The sequence below is a fragment of the Physella acuta genome, unplaced genomic scaffold, assembly GCF_028476545.2.
Source record: "Physella acuta isolate Inbredline_101_S28 unplaced genomic scaffold, ASM2847654v3 ptg000032l, whole genome shotgun sequence".
NCBI classification, from domain to species: Eukaryota; Metazoa; Mollusca; class Gastropoda; family Physidae; genus Physella; species Physella acuta.
The window spans coordinates 382,920-406,148 of NW_026731552.1; the positions used below are offsets into that span (position 1 = coordinate 382,920).

The 23,229-nt window shown below is 38.7% G+C and overlaps 1 protein-coding gene across 1 annotated transcript; it reads right to left on the bottom strand.

The window, feature by feature from the left end:
* Positions 1 to 108: 108 nt before the first annotated feature.
* LOC131942016 (uncharacterized) lies at positions 109 to 8,224 on the bottom strand. Its single transcript, XM_059301677.1, has 5 exons — positions 8,142 to 8,224; positions 6,344 to 6,453; positions 2,092 to 2,270; positions 901 to 1,008; positions 109 to 301 (listed from the first exon to the last, which is right to left on the bottom strand). Exons 2-5 carry the CDS (start codon positions 6,420 to 6,422, stop codon positions 251 to 253), a joined length of 417 nt encoding a protein of 138 aa, XP_059157660.1. The 5' UTR covers positions 6,423 to 6,453; positions 8,142 to 8,224; the 3' UTR covers positions 109 to 250.
* Between the last annotated feature and the right edge of the window lie 15,005 nt (positions 8,225 to 23,229).

Sequence of the window (23,229 nt, forward strand, 5' to 3'; positions counted from 1 at the left end):
CATTCACTCTCTAACTCTCTCTCAATCACACACCCACAAAGACACACTTTTTCATCTATATTTTTTTTCTGATATACACAGTCACTATTATATTAAAAGAAAAATGAAGTCGTTTTTTAATTTAATAAAAACTGTGTTCTTGTATTACATTCACAAAGACAACGGACACTAAACACCAAACATTTTAAATTGGAGCCTAGCGCCGCCATCTTCGTGTTGTGAACAGTTGAAAAAAAAAACATCAAAGGGACTAAACTCTGTTCAAAACTTGTGAGAGGACAGCATCGCCCAACTTGGTCACCTGAAACAGGAATTTGTTGTTTAGATAAAATATTTTATACAGTTATTTCCCTTTAGTCAACTGAGTAAAAATTTGAATTGTGTTTAGAATAGCTTCCCTTTGATCCGACTTCGTAAATTGTTGAAACCAAAACCACATTTACATTAGTTTGTTAATGATTAATTAAGCCTGAAAATAGAGCTGTGTTATAGGTGTAACATATGATTGAAGGAATGGGTAACTAGCTTTGTTGAACAGAGGCGTAGCGAGAGGGGGCGGGGGGGGGACATATGTCCCCGGGTGCCGACCTTAGTGGGGGGCGCCAAAATGGGTTGGTAAAAGAAATTGAAAGTTTGAGAAGGGGGGTGCAAATGAAAAGTTCGAGGAGGGGGGGGGTGCAAATCGAAAGTTTGTCCCCGGGCGCCGGAAGGGTCGCTACGCCTCTGTTGTTGAATGACTTTAATGAAAAAGTGGTATATGGAAAAGTGGGTTGGGTAGTAGTAAAATTGGACAGTAGTAAAAGTGGTTTCTGTGAGGTAATAAATGTGGTTTGTGTCACGTGTTAATAGTGGTTTTAAGGAAAAGTGGTTTGTGGTAGGGGTGTGGCTGCTGGTACTCACAGCGTTCATGACGTCACCCTCCACGCTTCGTGTGACGGTCCATCTCAGTTCCTTCTCGGCGTAGAAATATGACTCGACCGATTTACCGTCTTCGACAGTCAGGGTGAGCTGTCACAAAATACACGACACAGTAAGGATCACTCACAGCAGACTATCCGTAATACTGTACACACTTTATTTCTGATGGCTATCCATAATACTGTACACACTTTATTTATGATGGCTATCCGTAATACTGTACATACTTTATTTATGATGGCTATCCGTAATACTGTACACACTTTATTTATGATGGCTATATATAATACTGTACACACTTTATTTATGATGGCTATCCGTAATACTGTACATACTTTATTTATGATGGCTATCCGTAATACTGTACACACTTTATTTATGATGGCTATATATAATACTGTACATACTTTATTTATGATGGCTATCCGTAATACTGTACATACTTTATTTATGATGGCTATCCGTAATACTGTACATACTTTATTTATGATGGCTATCCGTAATACTGTAATACTTTATTAATGCTGACTATCCATAATACTATACACATTTTATTAATGATGGATATCCAAAATACTATATACACTTTATTTATGCAGACTGTCTATAATTATAGTTAGCACATCATTAAATTTCGACTATTGATGCAAATGCCTTTTGTTAACATTTTAAAAAGTTAGACTATGTTTCTTATATTTGTTCTATATTTTATATGAACAAATTGCATTGCGATGTTTTAATATCTGTATGTTAGATATGGTACGAATATATTTTATATTTTATATCATAAAGTATGCCTTGACCGTACCTAACACATAAAGTTTATGTAAAAGTAATATTAATGACCGCCTTTAGCTGCATTGTCTGATAAATGACCTACTTTAGATAATTTCCAATGGCATTGACCTACATTAAATAGATTTCCACACTAGTGATCTAGGCATACTCTAGCTACGCAGCTATATCGCCGTGCTAATTATAAAAAATGCTTAGCGATCTGTATAAAAATTTAAATTATAATTTCTTCATATGGAAATTTTAAATTAGAATTTCTCCAGTCATTAAACATACTTTATGTTCTTAAATAGCTTTACTAGTGTCAACATACTATAGCTGTGTTTGAATTAATACAATTAATTACCGTTCTTAAATAAGTTAATGGTGTCAACTCACCTTAGCTGTGTACCCATCGATTGATTTGTAATCGATCTCCTCCCCCAATTTGACCTCATAGATCGTGTTTGGGACGGCGCCTTTGAAGTCGATCTCGATTTTGTACTTGTCGCCATCAAGGCTGATGGTCAGAGCGTATTTCAGCTGTCTGTATTTCTCGATCTTCTCCTCGGAGAAACCTGGGGGTCAAGGGGGTCGATGTTTAGTGGGGGTCAAGGGGTTTATATTTAGTGGGTCAAAGGGGTTGATGTTTAGTGGGGGGTCAAGGGGGTAATGTTTAGTGAAGGGTCAAGGTGTTATCTCATGGGGGTAGGGGGGGTTGATGTTTAATGAGGGTCAAGGGGTTATTATTTCATGAGGTCAAGGGGTTAATGTCTAGTAGGGGTCTAATTGTTGATGCTTTGTTTGAGGTCAAGTTGATTAATGGGGGTCAAAGTATTTTTGTTTCATGGTGTCGATTTGATTATGTGTAGTAAGAGGCGAAGGGGGGGGGGGGGGGTTGAAAGCTTATGTCTAGTGGGGGTCAAGTTGTCATGTGTCGTTTAGGGGCGTGGGGGAGGGGGGTAAAGTTTTTTAGTGAAGGTAAAGTGTTTATGTACAGTGAAGGTCAGGTTGTTGTGTTTAGTGGGGGGGGGGGGGTCAAGTGTGTATGTATAGTAGGAAGAAACTTGATTAGGGCTGGAAGGGTGGGTGGAGTAAATGCTTGTATTATTAAGTCACATTTGGGTCGGGAGTTGGAGAGGTTGTCATTTTATTGATTAGTAAAACCTATAAAATAACATTTTTCATGTTTTGAAGTCTAAACCTCTGAGTTGTGGGGGGGGGGTGTAAATTAGCCCATTAAAGTTACTGTTTATCGTATCAATATTCTATTTTGTCCGTTTGTGAAAAGGAAAAATTAAATTCCTATACTTTTGAAAATGCTATACAAAAATTTTGAGTACCTTATTAAGTTAGATTTTATCACAAGTTTTTCAATGTGCCCTGGGTGTACGTGCGATAGTGCAAGTGTCTGACCAGAGGTTGTAATTGTATCCGTTCGACAACGGATGTAACCCACTCTGCACCCGACGACCTCATATAAATCTACGAGCGATTGCTTTGGAACCTGAACCTAAATCACTTTAATCTCCAACCCAGTTGTTATCCAACAGGTAAATCACGCCAGCCCCGCCCCCAGCACTTATCACACTCCGCCCCCAACATTTATCATGACCCGCCCCCTTCGCTTATCGCACGATGAACTATCATGGATATGTTTGGCTGGCTATTAATATTTTCATTTTTCATTTTTATTTTTCTTGAAGAGAAGCATTACTGGGTTTCTTTTTATATTATTTATTGTTGGATCTATATTCATGTTTTCTAAAAGGGGTATATGACCCGGGGTTGTGGGAGGGGTTGACATGACATTACGGGTCTTAATGACATTCACGACCTAGAATAGAACCAATCTTCAAAATAGCAGTAACAAGATTGGTGTCAATGTTCAATGTCTGAAGTTTGTGTGTTTTTTATAGCAAAGAAACGGCTATGTACGAATATATTAAGAAAGCTGTCAAATCGGCAATATTTTTACAAATAAATGTAGAGCAAAAAATTGAGTGTTCTTCCATTCATTTAAATAAACGAGTTTAAAACCTTAAGTAAGGGTAAAGCCATACGCATATAACATTGTGTGAAGGCGCGCAAATAATATTGTATGATTCACACACATACTAATGTGTCAAGCCACACTCACACATACTAATGTGTGAAGACACACACACACACACACATACAAATGTGTGAAGACACACACACACACATACAAATGTGTGAAGACACACACACACACACACACACACATACAAATGTGTGAAGACACACACACACACACACATACAAATGTGTGAAAACACACAAAATACCAATGCGTAAAGCCACAGACATACTTATGTGTGAAGCTACACATCCTAATGGCGTAGCTACACATGCTGAAATTTTACCTACTCATGCTGATGTAGTAGCTATAGAAATTGATGTTGTAGAGATGTTGTAGCTACATACGCTGAATGTTTAGTATTCCAGAAGAGACATTGGAACTAACATGTTATGTCTACACAATGTACTGGGCTCAACCAAGACAGGAACTTCACAATCTTTCTATCTCTGTCACTCTTGCAAGTTCTCAACGGTTAATGACGTAAATATTAGGCTTTAGCTAATGACGAGTGCAATCAATTAATTGGCTCGAGCTTACAGAAATTAATCACGTGGGTTTGGTAACATTAATCATCAAAGTTTTTTTGTCATACGTTATGGAAGGCCATTGTAATACATTATATCTTTGAGCACTGGTAATACAATTTTTTTTTTAAAAAGGCGATTGGTTACAAAATTACAAAATTAATCAGTGTTTCTTTCAGATATTTTTCTGCGGGACGTTGGGGCTACAGAACCTTTCGGGGTGCTGGTGGGGGTGAACATAAATTTCCGGCGGCGCACATTAATTAAAGTATATTTTCTAAATAAATTATAGTTTATTTTCAACATCTGGCTGTCCTCATCTACCGCCCAAACTTTGTGCTTGGTTTTCCAATACACAATCATCCAATGGTCTATTAGGCTATGAGCTATATTTTAAAACATTTTTTTTCTATTTTTTTCTGAGGGTGGGGATGGGGGCGGGGGAAGTGTAAAGAGGTATAAATTAATATTCTGAATTTATCAATATTTACTAAAAGGTTTTTAGTGGGCATAGGAGAACAAAATTAATCAATGTACATTTCTCAACAGATAATTCAATTTTTTTTGTTAAACATTGCATCAATGTGAACACTGTAACAGTTTATCAATGGCCACTAACTCGTACAAAAGATATCACTCGTCAAGGTCATTCAGGATGAGATAGGACTCCATCAGGGCACTGAACTCTCTGTGTTATCTGCAGATATTGTGCGGGTCTGATGCTATCTGCAGATATTGTGCGGGTCTGATGTTATCTGCAGATACTGTGCGGGTCTAAAGTCTGACAACTCGCCCGGACCCGTACGGCTGATACCCTCTGACCCACATAAAGTGCCGGGAAATCCGGCTTAATTAATTTATAATCACGCCCGTGTCACCTTGACCTTCCCCATTCAACGTTAGCTCTTCTGCCTTGGGGAACATTTTACGACAGTTCCCACAGTCGAGCGGATGACGTCACGTTTATGCGGTGTTCACACGGCACACCCTGTGCCCTAAATGCTGATGTCCAAAATTGTTTCAATAACATCCGTCCACAAACATTGTTTCAATAACAGCCCTCCGTATAACGGAGATATATAAAACACCCACAAAGCTTCTTGTCCCAAAGTAGGACATGAGTAGCCGGCGTTGTCCACTAGCAAATTTTTTTTTACCTTGTTCTGTTGTGCAGTGTTTGTTTCTTGCCTGTTTCATATATACCTATTGTCTAATGTCTATACACTTTCCCCATTGTCTGTCTTTTGTCTCTCGTTGTCTATTTACTAGCTGAAGTCTGATGTCAAACTAGCTGTCAGTTGACGTGTAGATCTATCAGCCTTGTTAAAAACCAACCAGCACCAATACAATGTATACAAAACTTACTTCGCACTCAACTAGCAACTGTAGCAAGTTGTCAGCTAAACTTGACATCCAACTGCCAACTAGCAACAGTAGCAAGTTGTCAGCTATCTAAACTTGACACTCAGCTATCATCAATACCCACTTATTTTCTTCTTCGTTCTTTCTTGTTATATTGAAACGGTGTTTACCTCCAACAAAATTTAAGCATTATATGTCAACATTGTATACTTTTACTCCAGCCTGGATTTGCTTCCTAAGCCTTAGTCCACCCAAGATCAGTGTTTCTTCCAGACTTTTTTCTCCCCGGGGGGGGGGGGGGGCAATTGAAATTTTTTTTTGGGGGGGGGGGGGGCGTCAACATTTTTCGGGGGGGGGAGGCGGACACTAGTAAAAGTGTATGTTTACTATATAAAATCCATCTCGTTCGGGGGGGGGCGCTACACTTTCTTTGGTGGGGCTCTCCCCCCCCCCCAAGAGATGCCTGGAAGAAACTCTGCCCATGATTAATCTACAAGGTAGCAATTGTTTGGATAAACTGGACAAAACAATAACACATACAAAAGGTGCTTGCTTAATATCATAACCAACTAGCATCAATACAATATCAGCTAAACTTGCCCAGCACACATACAAAAGGTTCCTCCTTAATTCAAAACGTTACAGACTTCTATCGACTCACCCATGGTTTTCCCGAACTCTTCCAGACCAGTGGTCTTAGAGTTGTCAACTTCCCAGGTGCCTAAGAATGAGGGATCCATCTTGGTAGTTTCGGCGAGTTAAGGCTTTACACTAGAGAGAGAGAGAGAGAATGTTAGGGCTTTACACTAGAGGGAGAGAATGTTAGGGCTTTACACTAGAGAGACACATCAATGTTAGGGCTTTACACTAGAGAGAGACAATGTTAGGGCTTTACACTAGAGAGACACATCAATGTTATGGCTTTACACTAGAGAGAGAGAGAGAGAATGTTAGGGCTTTACACTAGAGAGAGAGAGAGAGAATGTTAGGGCTTTACACTAGAGGGAGAGAATGTTAGGGCTTTACACTAGAGAGACACATCAATGTTAGGGCTTTACACTAGAGAGAGAGAATGTTAGGGCTTTACACTAGAGAGACACATCAATGTTAGGGCTTTACACTAGAGAGAGAGAATGTTAGGGCTTTACACTAGAGAGACACATCAATGTTATGGCTTTACACTAAAGGGAGAGAGAGAGAATGTTAGGGCTTTACACTAGAGAGACACATCAATGTTAGGGCTTTACACTAGAGAGAGATACATCAATGTTAGGGCTTTACACTAGAGAGAGAGAATGTTAGGGCTTTACACTAGAGAGAGAGAATGTTAGGGCTTTACACTAGAGAGAGAAAGACACATCAATGTTAAGGCTTTACACTAGAGAGAGAAAGACACATAAATGTTAAGGCTTTACACTAAAGGGAGAGAGAGAGAGAATGTTAGGGCTTTACACTAGAGAGACACATCAATGTTATGGCTTTACACTAAAGGGAGAGACACATCAATGCTAGAGCTTTACACTAAAGAGAGAAAGACGCATCAATGTTAAGGCTTTACACTAATGATAGAGAGAAAGACACATCAATGTTAGGGCTTTACACTAAAGGGAGAGACACATATCAATGTTAAGGCTTTACACTAGAGAGAGAAACACATTAATGTTAGGGCTTTACACTAAAGAGAGAGACACATCAATGTTAAGGCTTCACAGAGAGAGAAAGACACATCAATGTAAGGGATAACACAGGAATAAAGATAACATTCTCTAAGCATTGGTTAACACACTAAAATCACAAGTCTCAAAAACTAAAACTGATCTAACATTTACACAAATGAACAAAGCGTCGTTAAGATAAACCATCTGATTTAAGATTAAAAAATAACGTTGAGATTAAGTTAAAACAATGCAAACACCAGTCTAAATCTCGGCTAATGATATTAGATGCTAAATCTGAAGTCTACACAAGGACATATATCATCGACTACCCAAGTAAAATAACACATTAATAAATCAACGAAAGAACTTTCCTCCGACATTCGCATTATTGAATGTTGTTTTTTGTATTGACATAGACTTACGGTAAAGTGATTGATTTATCGAGATTTTCATGAACACATCTATAATAGAAGACCTTAGCACTGCTCTCAAATCACTATACTCTAACACCTACAATGCAAACAAAAATAGTAATTCTAAACCTACACAAGTCAAACAAAACAAGATTTAAACCAAAGATAAAGGTTCTATATCCAAGGAAAACAAAGCCATAAAATATATGGCTTTAAAACGTGTCTTCTTTAAAATTGGTCTGAACCAACGCTCTAGAGTTCAATGTGCAATATAAGCATTCATGCAAGATCAAAAACTACAATCATGCAAGTGTTTAATGGTAATAAACTATAGCCGGTTATCAAGTCCTAGTGTAAGACATTTAATTACATATCAAGAGGTGCTTACCTGATGTATGGGCAAAGCTGTAAGGGAAAGACAGGTCTGTTTTATAGTCGGACGATAAGGGTGGTGGTCATGTGATTTTGGTGGCGTTTCGATACTGTGGTAATTGTGTACCACGATACCGAAGTTAATTTATAGTTGATGGTACTGTTAGATTTGTTCGTATCGATACATCCATACAGAAAATAAAGCGATCAAGTTTTGGACTTTAAAAAATGCCCTTCAAGAGAATAGATTTTGAAAAAGTACGACTATTAGCCGTACCCTAATATTGATATTGCGTGTGTATGGCTGCATTGTTATAATAAACTTAATTATTGCTAGAACTCTAGAACTAACCTGTCGTCAATGGCCTCACCTTGTGTGTAGATTAAAATATTGTTACCGCCGTTACACTATGTACGAACATCTGGGTATGGCTAATCAAATAAGGTGAACTATACAGAAATCTTAAGTAAAAGCTATTACTCCAGGGTAAAATTGTAATTATCAATTTTTATGCCAATCAGTGCTTCTTTCAGACGTTTTTTCTCCAGTTGGGAAAGAGGCGTGGGGAGGGTTACTTTAACATTCTAGGAGGGGCGGGGTTAGGGTGGATGGGGAGGGGAAGGGGGAGGGGGAGGTGGGGGCCAACACTCGTTAAAGCATATAAATTATCTGTTTTCTATTTCATCCCCGGGAGGGAAGTGGTTTGGGGCACCCCCGAAGAGATGCATGAAAGAAACAATTATGCAAGTTACGTGATTGCATTTTTGAGCTATTTTGATGCAGCATACGTAGACAAGTTATTTCTATTACATCTTGATAGATTTTCTTTGTACCGGTTATTTAGCACAAATTTCCTTTTCATTTTATTAGCTGCATCGCATTTGTGTCTTTGGGATTTTTTGTTTCGTTTCGCATTTTTTTCCTGTTGCGTGTATTTCAGTTTTGTATTATTCCGGTGGTTAACTCGGTAGAGTATTTCATCGTGGTAGCTATGACTGGTGACGTAGTGGGGTTCCCCGTGCTGGCTGTGACTGATGACGTAATGAGTTTCACCTGCCCTGCGGTCAGTCTAGTTCCACTGTCTACTACATCCGTACTTTGGTTAGCCATTCCACACTCGGATACATTCCTACATGGGGCAGTCGGTTTTCTATTGCCTACTCAAATTAAAATTCCTACACGGCGCATATTCTGTTATATTGTTAATTCGATCCGTTAGATTTTTACAAGGAGCTGACGACTGACATTGACTAGATTTCTAAATAAGACAGATTTTTAATATCGTTTAGATTCCTAAATGGAGCAGTCGCTTATTCATTCTAGATTCCTAAATGGAGCAGTCGTTTATTCATTCTAGATTCCTAAATGTAGCAGTCGTTTGCCTATCTAGCTGCTGCCGACGGTCTTTCATCAGCTGCACATGGTTGCGTCAGCTCTACTTCCCCTGTGAATGGAACACGTGCTATCGTCAGCTCTACTTCCCCTGTGAATGGAACACGTGCTATCATCAGCTCTACTTCCCCTGTGAATGAAACACGTGCTATCATCAGCTCTACTTCCCCTGTGAATGGAACATGCAGGCACCTGTTCAACCGTCCACGACCCCATTCACCAGGTTATCAAATCATTATCGTCTTCTTTTATCTTTTAAAAATTGTAATTTTTTTCTTGGCTACGCGCAATCAAAGCGGTTTTTCCATTTATTAAAAAAAATGGTTTCATTTTTACCTAATTAGTCATAACCTTAATCAAATTCTGAAAGATAATTTATGTCTGTTATCGGGAAATAAAGTTATCGTGTGTTTGACTCTAGCCACGGATACTGAGACGCCCACATAAAATGTTACAATCAACATACACAATAACACAACCTCCCCTTATTAGATGCCGTTACATCATATAACCATCTTGCAGAGTTACGTTCCCTGCAGGAATAAATTGAAGGCAATTGTATCTGATTTGATTGTGTTAGGAAGCAGGTACCAAATACCATTTAGCTATACTACACTGATTTAGGGGTAGCTATTTTTTTCTGCGATTCTATCTCGATATTCAATAATGCATTGTAAAACCTATTTGTTATATCCTTATTAATCTACACCAAATCGTCCACCCCATTTTTACAATCACATAACCCCACCATCATGTACTAATGCCTTATAACTTCGCCCGTACACCCCTCATAACATTGTTACACCTTATACCAACAAGCTGTGGCGTAGCGAGGTCGGGTGTCACCCGGTGTGGCACTTAATGGTGTCACCCCCCCCCCCAGAGGCGTAGCGACCCATCCCGGGAAGGGACAAACTTTAAATTTTCGATTTGCACCCCGCCCCCCTCAAACTTTCGATTTGAACCCCCCCTTAAGTTTTCGATCTGCAACCTCCCCCCTCAAACTTTCGATTTGCACCCCCCATCAAGTTTTCGATCTGCACCCTCCCCCCCTCAAACTTTTGATTTGCACCGCCCCCTCAAGTTTTTCTCTATATATTTTGCTATTTTTTGCCTTGATGTCACCCCCCTAAATGGTGTCACCCTGTGCGGTCGGCACCCCTCGCCCCCCCCCCCTCGCTACGCCCCTGCCAACACGCATACACCCCACCATAACTATACCCTCAACGATGCAAACACAACGCTTCCATTACCATCTTGCATCATATGTAGACATAATTATAAAGAAGATAATGACAACAACAAAAACAACTCCTCCCTCCTGCCTTCCAGATCCAACTACACCCCCCACCCCCCACCCCACCCCCTCACATGCTGTTACTCCCACCCCAAATCCCGGACTGCGCATGACTTAAGTCAGTATCATTAAAAGATATCTTTAGCTTTATCAAGTCCTTCTGCTATGAGTCATCGGCTTGAAAATAGGGCAGGATTCAACATGGATCATAAAACAAAGTCCGAAACGATTTTTTTTTCTTGATAGTAAAATTTTCCTCGGCTATCAAAATGTGTAGTGTGTCACTCCTTGTATTGTGTTATCTTGTATGTATCGTCTTTGGTGATGTATCACCTTTCAATGTGTCACCCCCTGTATTGTGTTATCTTGTTGTATGTATCGTCTTTGGTGATGTATCACTTTTCAGTGTGTCACCTATGATCTGTTTTATCGTACGATAAAATCACATGTTTTGGTTACCCAGTCTTCTATATCACAAGAATCAAGTGTCACCATTTGTTCTGCATCACATGAATCAGGTGTCACCATATTAAGTCCTACTATTCATTTTACAAATCGCCTTTTATTCTAAATTCTTTTTATCCCTACGTAAACCAAGGAAAACCTAACATTATCCTAACAATTCTACTCTAAACCAAGCATTATCCTAACAATTCCGTTCTAAACCAAGCATTATCCTAACAATTCCGTTCTAAACCAAGCATTAGCGTAACAATTCTGCTCTAAACCAAGCATTATCCTAACAATTCTGCTCTAAACCAAGCATTATCCTAACAATTCTGTTCTAAACCAAGCATTATCCTAACAATTCCGTTCTAAACCAAGCATTAGCGTAACAATTCTGCTCTAAACCAAGCATTATCCTAACAATTCTGCTCTAAACCAAGCATTAGCGTAACAATTCTGCTCTAAACCAAGCATTATCCTAACAATTCTGCTCTAAACCAAGCATTAGCGTAACAATTCTGCTCTAAACCAAGCATTATCCTAACAATTCTGCTCTAAACCAAGCATTATCCTAACAATTCTGCTCTAAACCAAGCATTAGCGTAACAATTCTGCTCTAAACCAAGCATTATCGTAACAATTCTGCTCTAAACCAAGCATTATCCTAACAATTCTGCTCTAAACCAAGCATTATCGTAACAATTCTGCTCTAAACCAAGCATTATCCTAACAATTCTGCTCTAAACCAAGCATTATCGTAACAATTCTGCTCTAAACCAAGCATTATCCTAACAATTCTGCTCTAAACCAAGCATTATCGTAACAATTCTGCTCTAAACCAAGCATTATCCTAACAATTCTGCTCTAAACCAAGCATTATCGTAACAATTCTGCTCTAAACCAAGCATTATCCTAACAATTCTGCTCTAAACCAAGCATTATCGTAACAATTCTGCTCTAAACCAAGCATTATCCTAACAATTCTGCTCTAAACCAAGCATAACTTTATAACTGGCCCAACTTTTAATAAAAAACCCACGTAAATGGTAACACTATCTTAGGAAAAAGCTGAAAGCTCTACCAAGAGTCGCTCCTTAAAAAAATAAAATGTTATCTCGAGAAGCTGATTATGACGTACGATTAAGACAAGAGTAATGGATCTTTACGGCGACGTTTTGTTTTCGTCGTCACAAAATTACGACGATACGGGGCGGAGTGGGAGGGGAGGGAGGGGAGTGTAAATTGCTGACGACAGTGATTTAGTCACACCGATGTAGAAAAACGGAGCTGGGTGCTGTAGAAATTATCTCATTAATTTATTGTTATTGTGAGCAATCTTATCTGAGTGTCTGGGGGACCTATGGGTAGATTATCATACCATGAGATTATGGAATGTTGAGTCAGATTGGGTTATTTATACAAACGGTGCTATATTTATACATCAGTTTACTATTTATAGTTTAGGATACTATGAATAGAAACGTTCATAATTCAGATCCATGCGTTGAAATTAACCTTTCGAATATGGATAATAGAGTAGATGAAGTAGAGTTCACCCTGTGATCTCGGCACATAAAAGGATATTGTCATGCCGATTCGCCTTTGTTTCTCTAACGTGTGTCAGGTACCCATTAGAGCTGAGTGGACTCATGGATGTTCTTCGGACTCGAACGAGGGATCTGAACTCAGACTCTACTATACCACCACGCCGTCCCTACACGACTTCAAACTACCCCCCCCCCCCCCCATTTAAAAAACTCAGACACGATTCATCTCCCAGTCAGTAATGTTAGAATGTGGTCATTCTGCCCCCCCCCCCCCCCTACTTTCTGATCTACTACGACGACTGGGGCCAAAAATTTCTAAGTTCATCTAAAAAAGAAAACTATTTTCTAAATCCTGAATAGTCACAGATTGGTTGAACCAGGTTATCATAATGAGATCAGTATCGATACTTTAACACACACACACAAAATGAATTTAAAAAAGACCAATTGAAAAAAAAACGATAACAAAACACGCCTTAACGTGACGTAGAGATAACAGTCGGTGTTGTTACCTGTTCGACAGGTCGATTGGTAGAGCACGTGGTGTTTGATTTGATGCGGCAGAGTTCGAATCTTGTGGGTTTCAATTGGTTAGAGTTGAGATAGGTTAGAGTTGAGATTTTAGAGTTGAGATTTTAGAGTTGGGATTGGTTAGAGTTGAGATTGGTTAGAGTTGGGATTGGTTAGAGTTGAGATAGGTTAGAGTTGAGATTGGTTAGTGTTGAGTTAGAGGTTAGAGTTGAGATTGGTTAGAGCAGAGATTGGTTAGAGTTGAGATTGGTTAGAGTTGGGATTGGTTAGAGTTGAGATTGGTTAGTGTTGAGTTAGAGGTTAGAGTTGAGATTGGTTAGAGCAGAGATTGGTTAGAGTTGAGATTTTAGAGTTGAGATTGGTTAGAGTTGAGATTGGTTAGAGTTGAGATTGGTTAGAGTTGGGATTGGTTAGAGTTGAGAGTTTTCCTGGCGCCATATTTCTAGTTAAAATATGTGTTCTGTTATTATGTCTAGATTTATTTTACACGTTCATGTTGTTGTAAAATGTAAGGACGAGACTAAAAAGATTGAACGGAAAACCAAGAAACTTTATGATTGAAAATTAATTTAAAAAATGTATTATCTTCTTAAACAATTTAAATAATATATTGATATAAATAAAGTCCATTTACAATTCCATATATGTTTTACAAAAATAATCTAAACGTTACAATTGAAATATAACAAATATAATGTAATGTAATTATAGATTCCACTTTATATGTAACGATATATTGGGCGAAGTAGAGTATGCTCTTGACCTCGGCATATGGAAGGATAATTTAGTGAACAAGGTACCAATGATACCTGAGTGGACGAGGTCCCACTAACTGGAACCTGGATTCGAACTCGAGACTTTCCTGTTAGGGGGTTAGCAGCCCAGCGCTTTACGTCTAGGCCACGCCGTCTCATATCGCACAATGTAGAACAAAAATATTCTTTAAGTCAAGTAACATATATTACTGTAAAATTTACTTCAAAACGGACTTTTTTCTTCTTTTAATACTAAAAGTTTGTTGTTGCTTTTTACTTTCTCGTATATAGATCTACGAAGTATAGAGAAAGTATTGTAATCGTGCACAAAAATCACTTGAAATTTTAACAATTTTCACCGTATTACACCTCAGTCCTTCTGCCTTCATCACATCCGAAATATAGAGGACTTATTTTAATCGGGCAAAAATTATCAATCCAGATTTATCAAAATTAAGAGGTTTTATGCGTAATCCAGTCTGAAAAACTGGGCTTTGCAATTCTGTCCGTATGTCTGTGTATCTGTGTGTGTGTCTGTCTGTCCGTGTGTAAACACGATTACTTGAGTACCGTTACAGCTAGGTTGATGAAATTTCATATATAAGTATTTTATCAAAATCGTAGATCCGTATCAACTTTTGAGCGATTTACGATAAACGGAAGTGGTACTTTTTCTACTTTAAATTTTTAAAAAGCCTATAACTTGAGTACTATATCAGATAGATAAATGAAATTTCACATGTAAGTAAAAGATCTAATTCTCTACCTTCTGTTAATTTTTGAGTAATTTCCATTGACCGGAAGTAGTAATTTACGATACTTCCGATTTCTCAAAAAACTAATGTAAATTTTTAAAGTACTAGTAATATTTCGCACTATTATGCACGTTTTTATTTGGCATTCACTTGGTGTGCACTTCTTTTGTCTACAAGATTTTATTCTATTTTTAAAACTTTAAGTATTTAAAATGGATTACAAATTATGTCTATAGCCCGAGTTCCATCCCCTGTTGTTTTATATAAGAATATTCGAGAAAGTTTAGGGGAGATCACTCCCGGTTTATTTATTCTCGTAATTTATGATATAGCCAGTTCATTTCAGTTTTAATTAATAGGAATTTTCAATGTGCGTTGTGAGTTAAACTCTGCGTCACTGAGAACTGTTAACATATGTGTTGTACACTAGCCCTAAGTGACGCACACACACATACACACACATACACACACGCACGCACATACATACAGTGACATACACACACATACATACACACACATACACACACACGCGCACACACACGCACACACACACAGTGACATACACACTACACACATACACACACAGACATACACACACATACAGTGGCCGACACACGCACACATACAGTGACATACACACACACATACAGGATGAGACTCAGCGCTGTAACACAATGAACTGTCTGCGTTCACTTCTGGATATGACGTCACTTATCACAAGTACTGAGTACCTATTATCACAGGCACTGAGTACCTATTATCCCAACTACCAAGTGCCAATTGTCGTTCTCGTTATCGTTTTCTTTATCTACATTTTTTTTCTCCAACGTGGGAGTAGTCAAATGTGTCCACCATTATCCAAGGGCAGTAACCAAACGAGTAGAGCATAACACGATTAGTGAACTTTGCAATACAACAAACTAAAACATGTTCATGTCGTTATGTGTAGTACATATTTCACATTTTCTAGAATATTCACAGACTGGAATTAAATCATGTGACTTTTTAGATGATCAACAGGGGGGGGGGGTGGAATAAATTATTTCAAAATTTTAACAGCGCACAGACAATAAAGGGAAGCTACAAGTGAGGGACTCAACAGCTATGACATTGTAGAATCGTCCAGCTGTTTGAATATTCGTAAGAGTAGCCTTGACATCAGTGTTGAGATAGATAAAACGAAAACAGCCCACTGGAACTATGATTTTGAGCAGCTGCAGTAGAGTGCACCTGTTTTTTTCTACTACGAGGGATGTCAGACAAATAACAAAAGCAACTCTCGTATCACGCGAACTAAATGTAGTGCTCATTAATAACTAGCCAAAGTTACTTTTTTTTTTAATTTTGCGTCAGACATGTAATTTACGGCGTCAGTTTGCCTTGCATGTTCCCTTTAGTATTACAGTTTTCATCATCGGCTTGTGAGGACTGATACAGATTTACAATACTAATACTTCTTTCTTACATGTAGCCTACTTTCATTCATTAAAGTTGGTTTACTTCTACATAGATCTAATACAAAACGTCTAATTACAATTTTATTTTAAAAGACTGAAAATGCAAATGTGTAATTAAATGGTGATTCAAGGGATTTAAAGGATTTAAAATTATTATTTAGTATTGAACATGATGTTTGGATAAATATTTGGAATTTTTATTTATAGTTTAGCTTTTTCACTTAAATTTTTGAAAAGTACAAAGACCCTAATGTGAAAGTGGAATACTTTTGCGAGGAAAAAAAAAATTAATCGTTACGTCTATGTAATTGTACAGAATTAGTTCTCTTTTTTATATTGAATATGTAATTACGAATTTATTTATTGATTAGTGATTAATATTGTTTTATTTCTTGTAGAAAGTATTTTTGTGCATCGCATATTTCGACAATTTTGCGCCATCTTAAAATAAAAAGCATGTTTTTCTTGTTGTTTCCCTTGGGTTATTTATTTCCCGTACTCCCATTAAGAGCTGACTTCATATCTCAGTTTTTCTGTTTGATGGATTTCATCCATTTAAATCAGAATTAAAATTCCTTTATCAAAGTTGTTCATTCGGCATGGAAAACACACTAGCGAGTAAACTGACTAGATCTTAGATGAGAGAGTGATCTCCTTTGAATAGTTTTACGTAGGAGTTTCGTTAGATATTGAAGTTTTTTTTTAGATAAATGGTTATAACTAGCTTTGTAGGGAGATAAGTAAAAACTTGTGTTTCGTACTATCACAATAAGTACAATATATGAAATGAAGCGGGGGAATAATAAAAAGTTTAGAGTTAGGGGCTAAATTTAGGGTTAGTGCTACGGCTGGGGCTAGGCTAAGTTTAGGGTTAGGGTTACGGCTGGGCTAGGCTAAGTGCAACAACCCAGAGCCTGATGCTACGTGTGTGTTCGGGTGTCAGTCGGTGTAGAATCTCAAGGTCACCATTTGTTTACCGTTGAAAAATATAGCAGATGAGAGGAGGAGGGTGGGGGGGGGAGATTTATTTTAACAGATCTACAATTTTACTCCACGATACATCTTGTCGTGGGGGCAGGTCAGGGTAAGTGGGGCGGAACTCAACATCGTGGCCTGGTGTTTTGACTGTGAGTAAAGTCGCTAAAGCCCTGCAGATGGTTTGGTAATCGTGTTTATACATGCTGCTGTTTGTCCCCATGGTTACAGAGCTAGAGCCGTGTGTAGGGTTACGTAATGGCGTTTAAATCTGCTGATTCACCGGTTGACAAGCGGAGCTAGAGGCAAACTGCAACGTAAAGTAGTAAAGTACAGATTTAAGATTTTAGGGGTGGGGGATTTAGGGGTGGGGGGTGCAATGTGGGTGCGCACGAGGAGTTATGTATGCACTGTTCCCACCGTAGAAAATTTCCTGGGATTCCGTAGTTGAGGGTTTTCCCAAAACTGAAGCTATAAACTAGTGACTTTTATATAGTTTTCTGGGCTCTAGAGTGACTTTTATGTCTAAAGATGTACAACAGTTTTCTGAGCGATGAGAGCGGCTAGCGCAAAAAAAACAACTGCAAATTGCAGAGTTGGTTATAATGTCACGGATAAAACACTTTTTATGTAGGCCTAAAGACATGACAACAGGCAGACTCTGGAGTCGAAATAGAGAGAGAGAGAGAGAGAGAGGGAGGGATATGTTTTTTCACTTTTTCTGACAGAAATACAATTCTGCTTAACCCCTTCACATTAGACGTGCTTCTCTTAGACTTCAAAAATCTAAGATCAATCAATCGGATAGGTTGTAATTGTATGTATCAGAGTATCCCAGTGATCGCGTTTGTCTTGTTAGTTTTGTACAAATCTTCCAGCAATACAACAATTGTCTTCATGAGAAGACAATTGTTTTATTTAAAAAATAATACACAATCTCGAATATTCCCACCTTCCAATCACTTTAAACCTCCTCACCCAACACTCACAATCATCCCCCACCATCTTGCACCCTCCCATCTTTAAATAAGACGACCTTGATCTGAAGGCCACAAGGTATTATAAATCCCCCCCCCCCAGCATGTTTTCAACTATCTTTCTTCAACACGTTTTAAGCCCCGCACTGCAGCTGGTTTCTTTCGTTCTTCATCCAACCACTAGCGACCAGACGAGCTAATCAACTTAATTACACACCAGACAAGATTGACAACTTAATTACACCTGAACACAGAAAAATGCACGTGTTTTTAGAGCGATGGCTGGTGTTTTTACCTGTCTGACCTGGGGTGTCTCACCTAACAGGATGTCTTACCTGAAATTTTCGGGGAGAATGTTCCAGACTGCACCCCTCAAAGTAGAGGCTAAATTTAAAAAACATGGAACAAATATTATAGGAATGTCTTTTAGCATTTTTTCCAATGCACTTATTACATAACACACACAATATGATATTTCTACCCACCAGTGGCGTAGCCAGGATCGTCTCAAGGGAGGGGGTTCCAATTTTTACCCGGGGACAAACGTTCGATTTGCACCCCCCCCCCTCAAACTTTTGCACCCCCCCCCTCAAACTTTCGATTTGCACCCCCCCCCCTCATACTTTATATATATATACCGAGGGGTCTATGGGGGGGGGGATTATTACCCCCCCCCCCCCCTAACCCACCCCCTCCCCTGCCTACGCCACTGCTACTCACTCGTGCCTCCTACCAACTTAAAACTTCATCCTAGACAGATATTCTAAAAAAAACATTAGAAGCAGATTCCAGCTCAAACGCTAGAGATACAATCCAGTCCAACAAAAATGGGATATGATGAAAGAAATACTGTAAAGATGCTTGTTATATGCCATTACTAACTATTGTAAAATCTTGATGTGTGTTAAAAGAAAAAAAAATGTTTGAACTACTTTTTGCTAAAATAAGATCAAAGAAAAATAAACAGAAGTGTTGTATTAATAATAATACTCGATATAACTGGGGAAAAAGCAAAATCATATTCCAACTGTAACGTTAACGGTTGCGTTAAGATTTATAACCCGGAAAGCATATCCAAACTAGAATTTTTAACTTCTTCCTAGTCGTCTCCCCTGCGTAACCGAATATGATTACATCCCTTTATCATCAAAATTCAAACATATGAGTTGTCAAACATGACGGTGTTTAGTGAAAATTTATAGAAGTTTATCAGGTAAGTTTAGCCGTGAAAATATTGACTTAAAATAAGAGAAGGAGGGTTTGAAGCTTGTGTTGTGTGATAGTGAAACAGAGTTGCGTGTTCAGCTGTGTGTTGAAATAAAATACAGAGATCTAGTTAAAGATTTTTTTTTATGCTGTACATCTTTAGCGTTTAGAGGAGTTAAGTGTACATTTCTTTCTTGTCGTATGACGGCAGTAAATTACGGGAGACACGTGATCAAGACACCACGTGATCAAGTGTGAGATTGTTTCCTTCGCTCGGTGCAGGCTAGACGGGTACATTACACGGCAGAGCTAACCGGCAGCCGGCGATTAAATGTGGTGAGCCGGCATGACGTATACGGCAGAGATGTGACGTTGAAACAGGTACGGAGAGTGGGGTAGGGAGAGGAGGTCTTTTTTTTTCTAGCCTGGAGAGTTTGGTTAGCTGGTAGGTGAGGTGAGGACAGGTGGGGCCGCGGTGGTGAGAGTAGGAGCATGTGTGGGTTGTGTGGGGGAGTTGTGAGGGGTGCTGGAGGTCAAGGCTATCTGTGGTAAAGGTCAGTGACGTCGATGATGGTCAGGACCCTGTGTGGTGAAGGTCATTATGATGTGTGGTGAAGGCCAGGCTTATTTATAGGTCAGGGCTATTTGTGGTGAAGGTCATTTACGTAGATGATGAAGGTCAGGACGTGTGTGGTGAAGGTCATTGACGTAGATGATGTGAAGGTCATTATGATGTGTTGTTAAAGTCAGGATAATGTGTGGTGAAGGTCAGGGATGGTGTGGTGAAGGTCAGAGCCATGTGTGATGAAGGTCATGGTCATCTATGTATCAGCCCGTAGGTATGGAGGCAAGAGCTATTAAAATGAATTTCACTACCAGATATGCTGATGATATCCTATGAAAAGATTCATGACCTTGTGTGGAGAAGTTCAAGGTCGTGTGATTTAAAGTTTAGGGCTCCCTGAGTTTGATTGAATTATGATTTTTATGAATATGTACTTGTTTTTACCAAACACGTTATGTTTGGGTGAGTAATGACAGCTTTTTTTGTTAACGACACACATTATCTCTATGTTGAGGACACATCTCATTGTTTAAGACACATCTCATTGTTTAAGACACATCTCGCTGTTTAAGACACATCTCACTATTTAAGACACATCTCACTGTTTAAGACACATCTCACTGTTTAAGACACATCTCACTGTTTAGGACACATCTCACTAAGACACATCTCACTATTTAAGACACATCTCACTGTTTAAGACACATCTCACTATTTAAGACACATCTCACTGTATAAGACACATCTCACTGTTTAAGACACATCTCACTGTTTAAGTCACATCTCGCTGTTTAAGACACATCTCGCTGTTTAAGACACATCTCACTATTTAAGACACATCTCACTGTTTAAGACACATCTCACTGTTTAAGACACATCTCACTGTTTAAGACACATCTCACTGTTTAAGACACATCTCACTGTTTAAGACACATCTCACTAAGACAAATCTCATTGTTTAAGACACATCTCACTGTTTAAGACACATCTCACTGTTTAAGACACATCTCACTGTTTAAGACACATCTCGCTGATTAAGACACATCTCACTGTTGAAATCTCATCTCACTGTTTAAGACACATCTCACTGTTTAAGACACATCTCACTAAGACACATCTCACTAAGACACATCTCACTGTTTTAGACACATCTCGCTGATTAAGACACATCTCGCTGTTTAGGACACATCTCACTGTTTAAGACACATCTCGCTGTTTAAGACGCATTTCACTGTCTAGGACACGTTTCACTTTTAGGACACGTTTCCAACCTTTCAGCTGAGCCATCACATTATGCAACCTATCACCAAGGGACTGTCTTAACACACCAACCATCCTTTAATTAGGACACCATTTAGCCACAAATAAGGACTTCATCCATCCAACGTTTAACTACGTTGCTATCCATCCCTTAACTAGGACACCATTCATCTTTGGTCAAGACACCCGTACCCCCCCTCAGTCTCCCCCTCCCCCCCCCCACCCCCCCCACCCAGACCCCGACCACTCAATTTTTAGTGCTTGACTGCCGCTAAAGATTACTCATCATGGCTGGGCGCTCCGTCTCTCTGAAGGGAAGCAACTCTCTTTTCTATATTGTTTGTCTCGTGTTGTGAAATTGAGGCTGGTCGCCCTTGCCTCGCCCGCGAGATTAGCTTGTAACGCGTCCGTTCTCAGCGCCGAACAAACATTGCCTTGTTATAAGGGGGGATGGGGGTCAAACGGAGGGGAATGGAAGAACGAAAACAGCGCGGCCCAGAGTTGTCTAATCTTACCAGATGTAGAGGCCAGGGTAAATAAAGACATTCGACAGAGAAGTTGAGATGAGGGGGGGTAGGGTGGGAGGTGGGGGAGGGGGGGGGGGGTTCACCGTCAGCCCATTGATGATTATTTATATTGTTTATTGTTAGGGTTAGGCCAGGCTAACTTGCGTTGGATCTTCCTCTCCATCGCACTCTCTTTCCATTTCAACGTTCATCTAACGGTGGAATCACGTGACTCAGTGGCCGTCGCGTTAGACATGGAGGGAACTGTCATATTTTCTCTCTATCTCAGTATCACTTTATCTCACACTATCCTTATTACAACCTCTCTAACTCTTTTGTTGTAATATATATATATATATATATATATATATATATATATATATATATATATATATATATATATATATATATATATATATATATATATATATATATATACTGGGCATACTGCCTAGCTTCGCTTAGGTTTTCAAAAAAAAAAAAAAAAAGAAATTGAATTATTAATTAATAGGTGATTGGCTGCTATGTTAAATGCTTAGGGCCTAAATTTATACAGTGGAATGGTGTCATTATCTCATCAAATATTGATGGAATATTCTCAAACTTATTACTCGTAAGGTTATTAGAACTGCTAGGGGTTTCTTAATAGTATCAATCAAATATTATATTAAATTACTTTGGCAATTAATTTTTTACAATTTCAGTACAATGCAAAACTTAATTTATAACAAAATATGTATTTAAACAATGCTATACTTTATGATTTTTGTTTTTTTTTCTCAAAAAGAGTATACAAAATATTTTAAAATTATTACATTAAAATGTTACCTCCCCTGTTCACAGACCAAATGGCAAATCTCGTATAATGAGATTTTCACTCGCGGTCATTTTTAGTCCGCATCGAGGGCTTTGAGTCTGACCAACAGTTTTTCCATACGGCATAGTCATCTATTGAGGTGTATACAAAACATTAGCCAGATATATAAAGAGTAAGTACCCTGAAATCTTTGTTGAAATTACCCTCTGTTTTTCCCATAAAATACAAATATTATATAGGGAAATACGACTGGTCAGTTTTCACCCATTTCCCGATTCTTCCCGGACATGGCGAGTTTTTTGTGACACCCCTAGGCGTTTTCCTACCACCTCACAAAATTTCAAGAGGGGTCGTGGGAGGAAAGTTTGTTTCGTAATAGAGCTCATATAAAGAGAATTTCACTCGCTGTCACTTTTTAGCCCTCGTCGAGGGCTTTGAGTGAAACAGACAGGTTTGACCTACGGCCAAGCCATTTGCCTATAAGCATGACAAAAATTAGCCACATGTAAAGACGGTAAGTGCCCTAAAATCCGTTTTGAAATTACCCTATGTTTTTCCCATAAAATACAAAGATTATATAGGGAAATATGACTGGTCAGTTTTGACCCATTTCCCG

What these genes read in the sequence shown, in the direction of transcription:
- LOC131942016 (XM_059301677.1), bottom strand. Translation starts at nt 6,422, where the DNA reads ATGGATCCCTCATTCTTAGGCACCTGGGAAGTTGACAACTCTAAGACC. An exon ending in TCGATGGGTACACAGCTAAG is followed by an intron (nt 1,009 to 2,091) that starts GTGAGTTGACAC and finishes ATTTTGTGACAG; the next exon opens with CTCACCCTGACTGTCGAAGA. An exon ending in AGGGTGACGTCATGAACGCT is followed by an intron (nt 302 to 900) that starts GTGAGTACCAGC and finishes TTCCTGTTTCAG; the next exon opens with GTGACCAAGTTGGGCGATGC.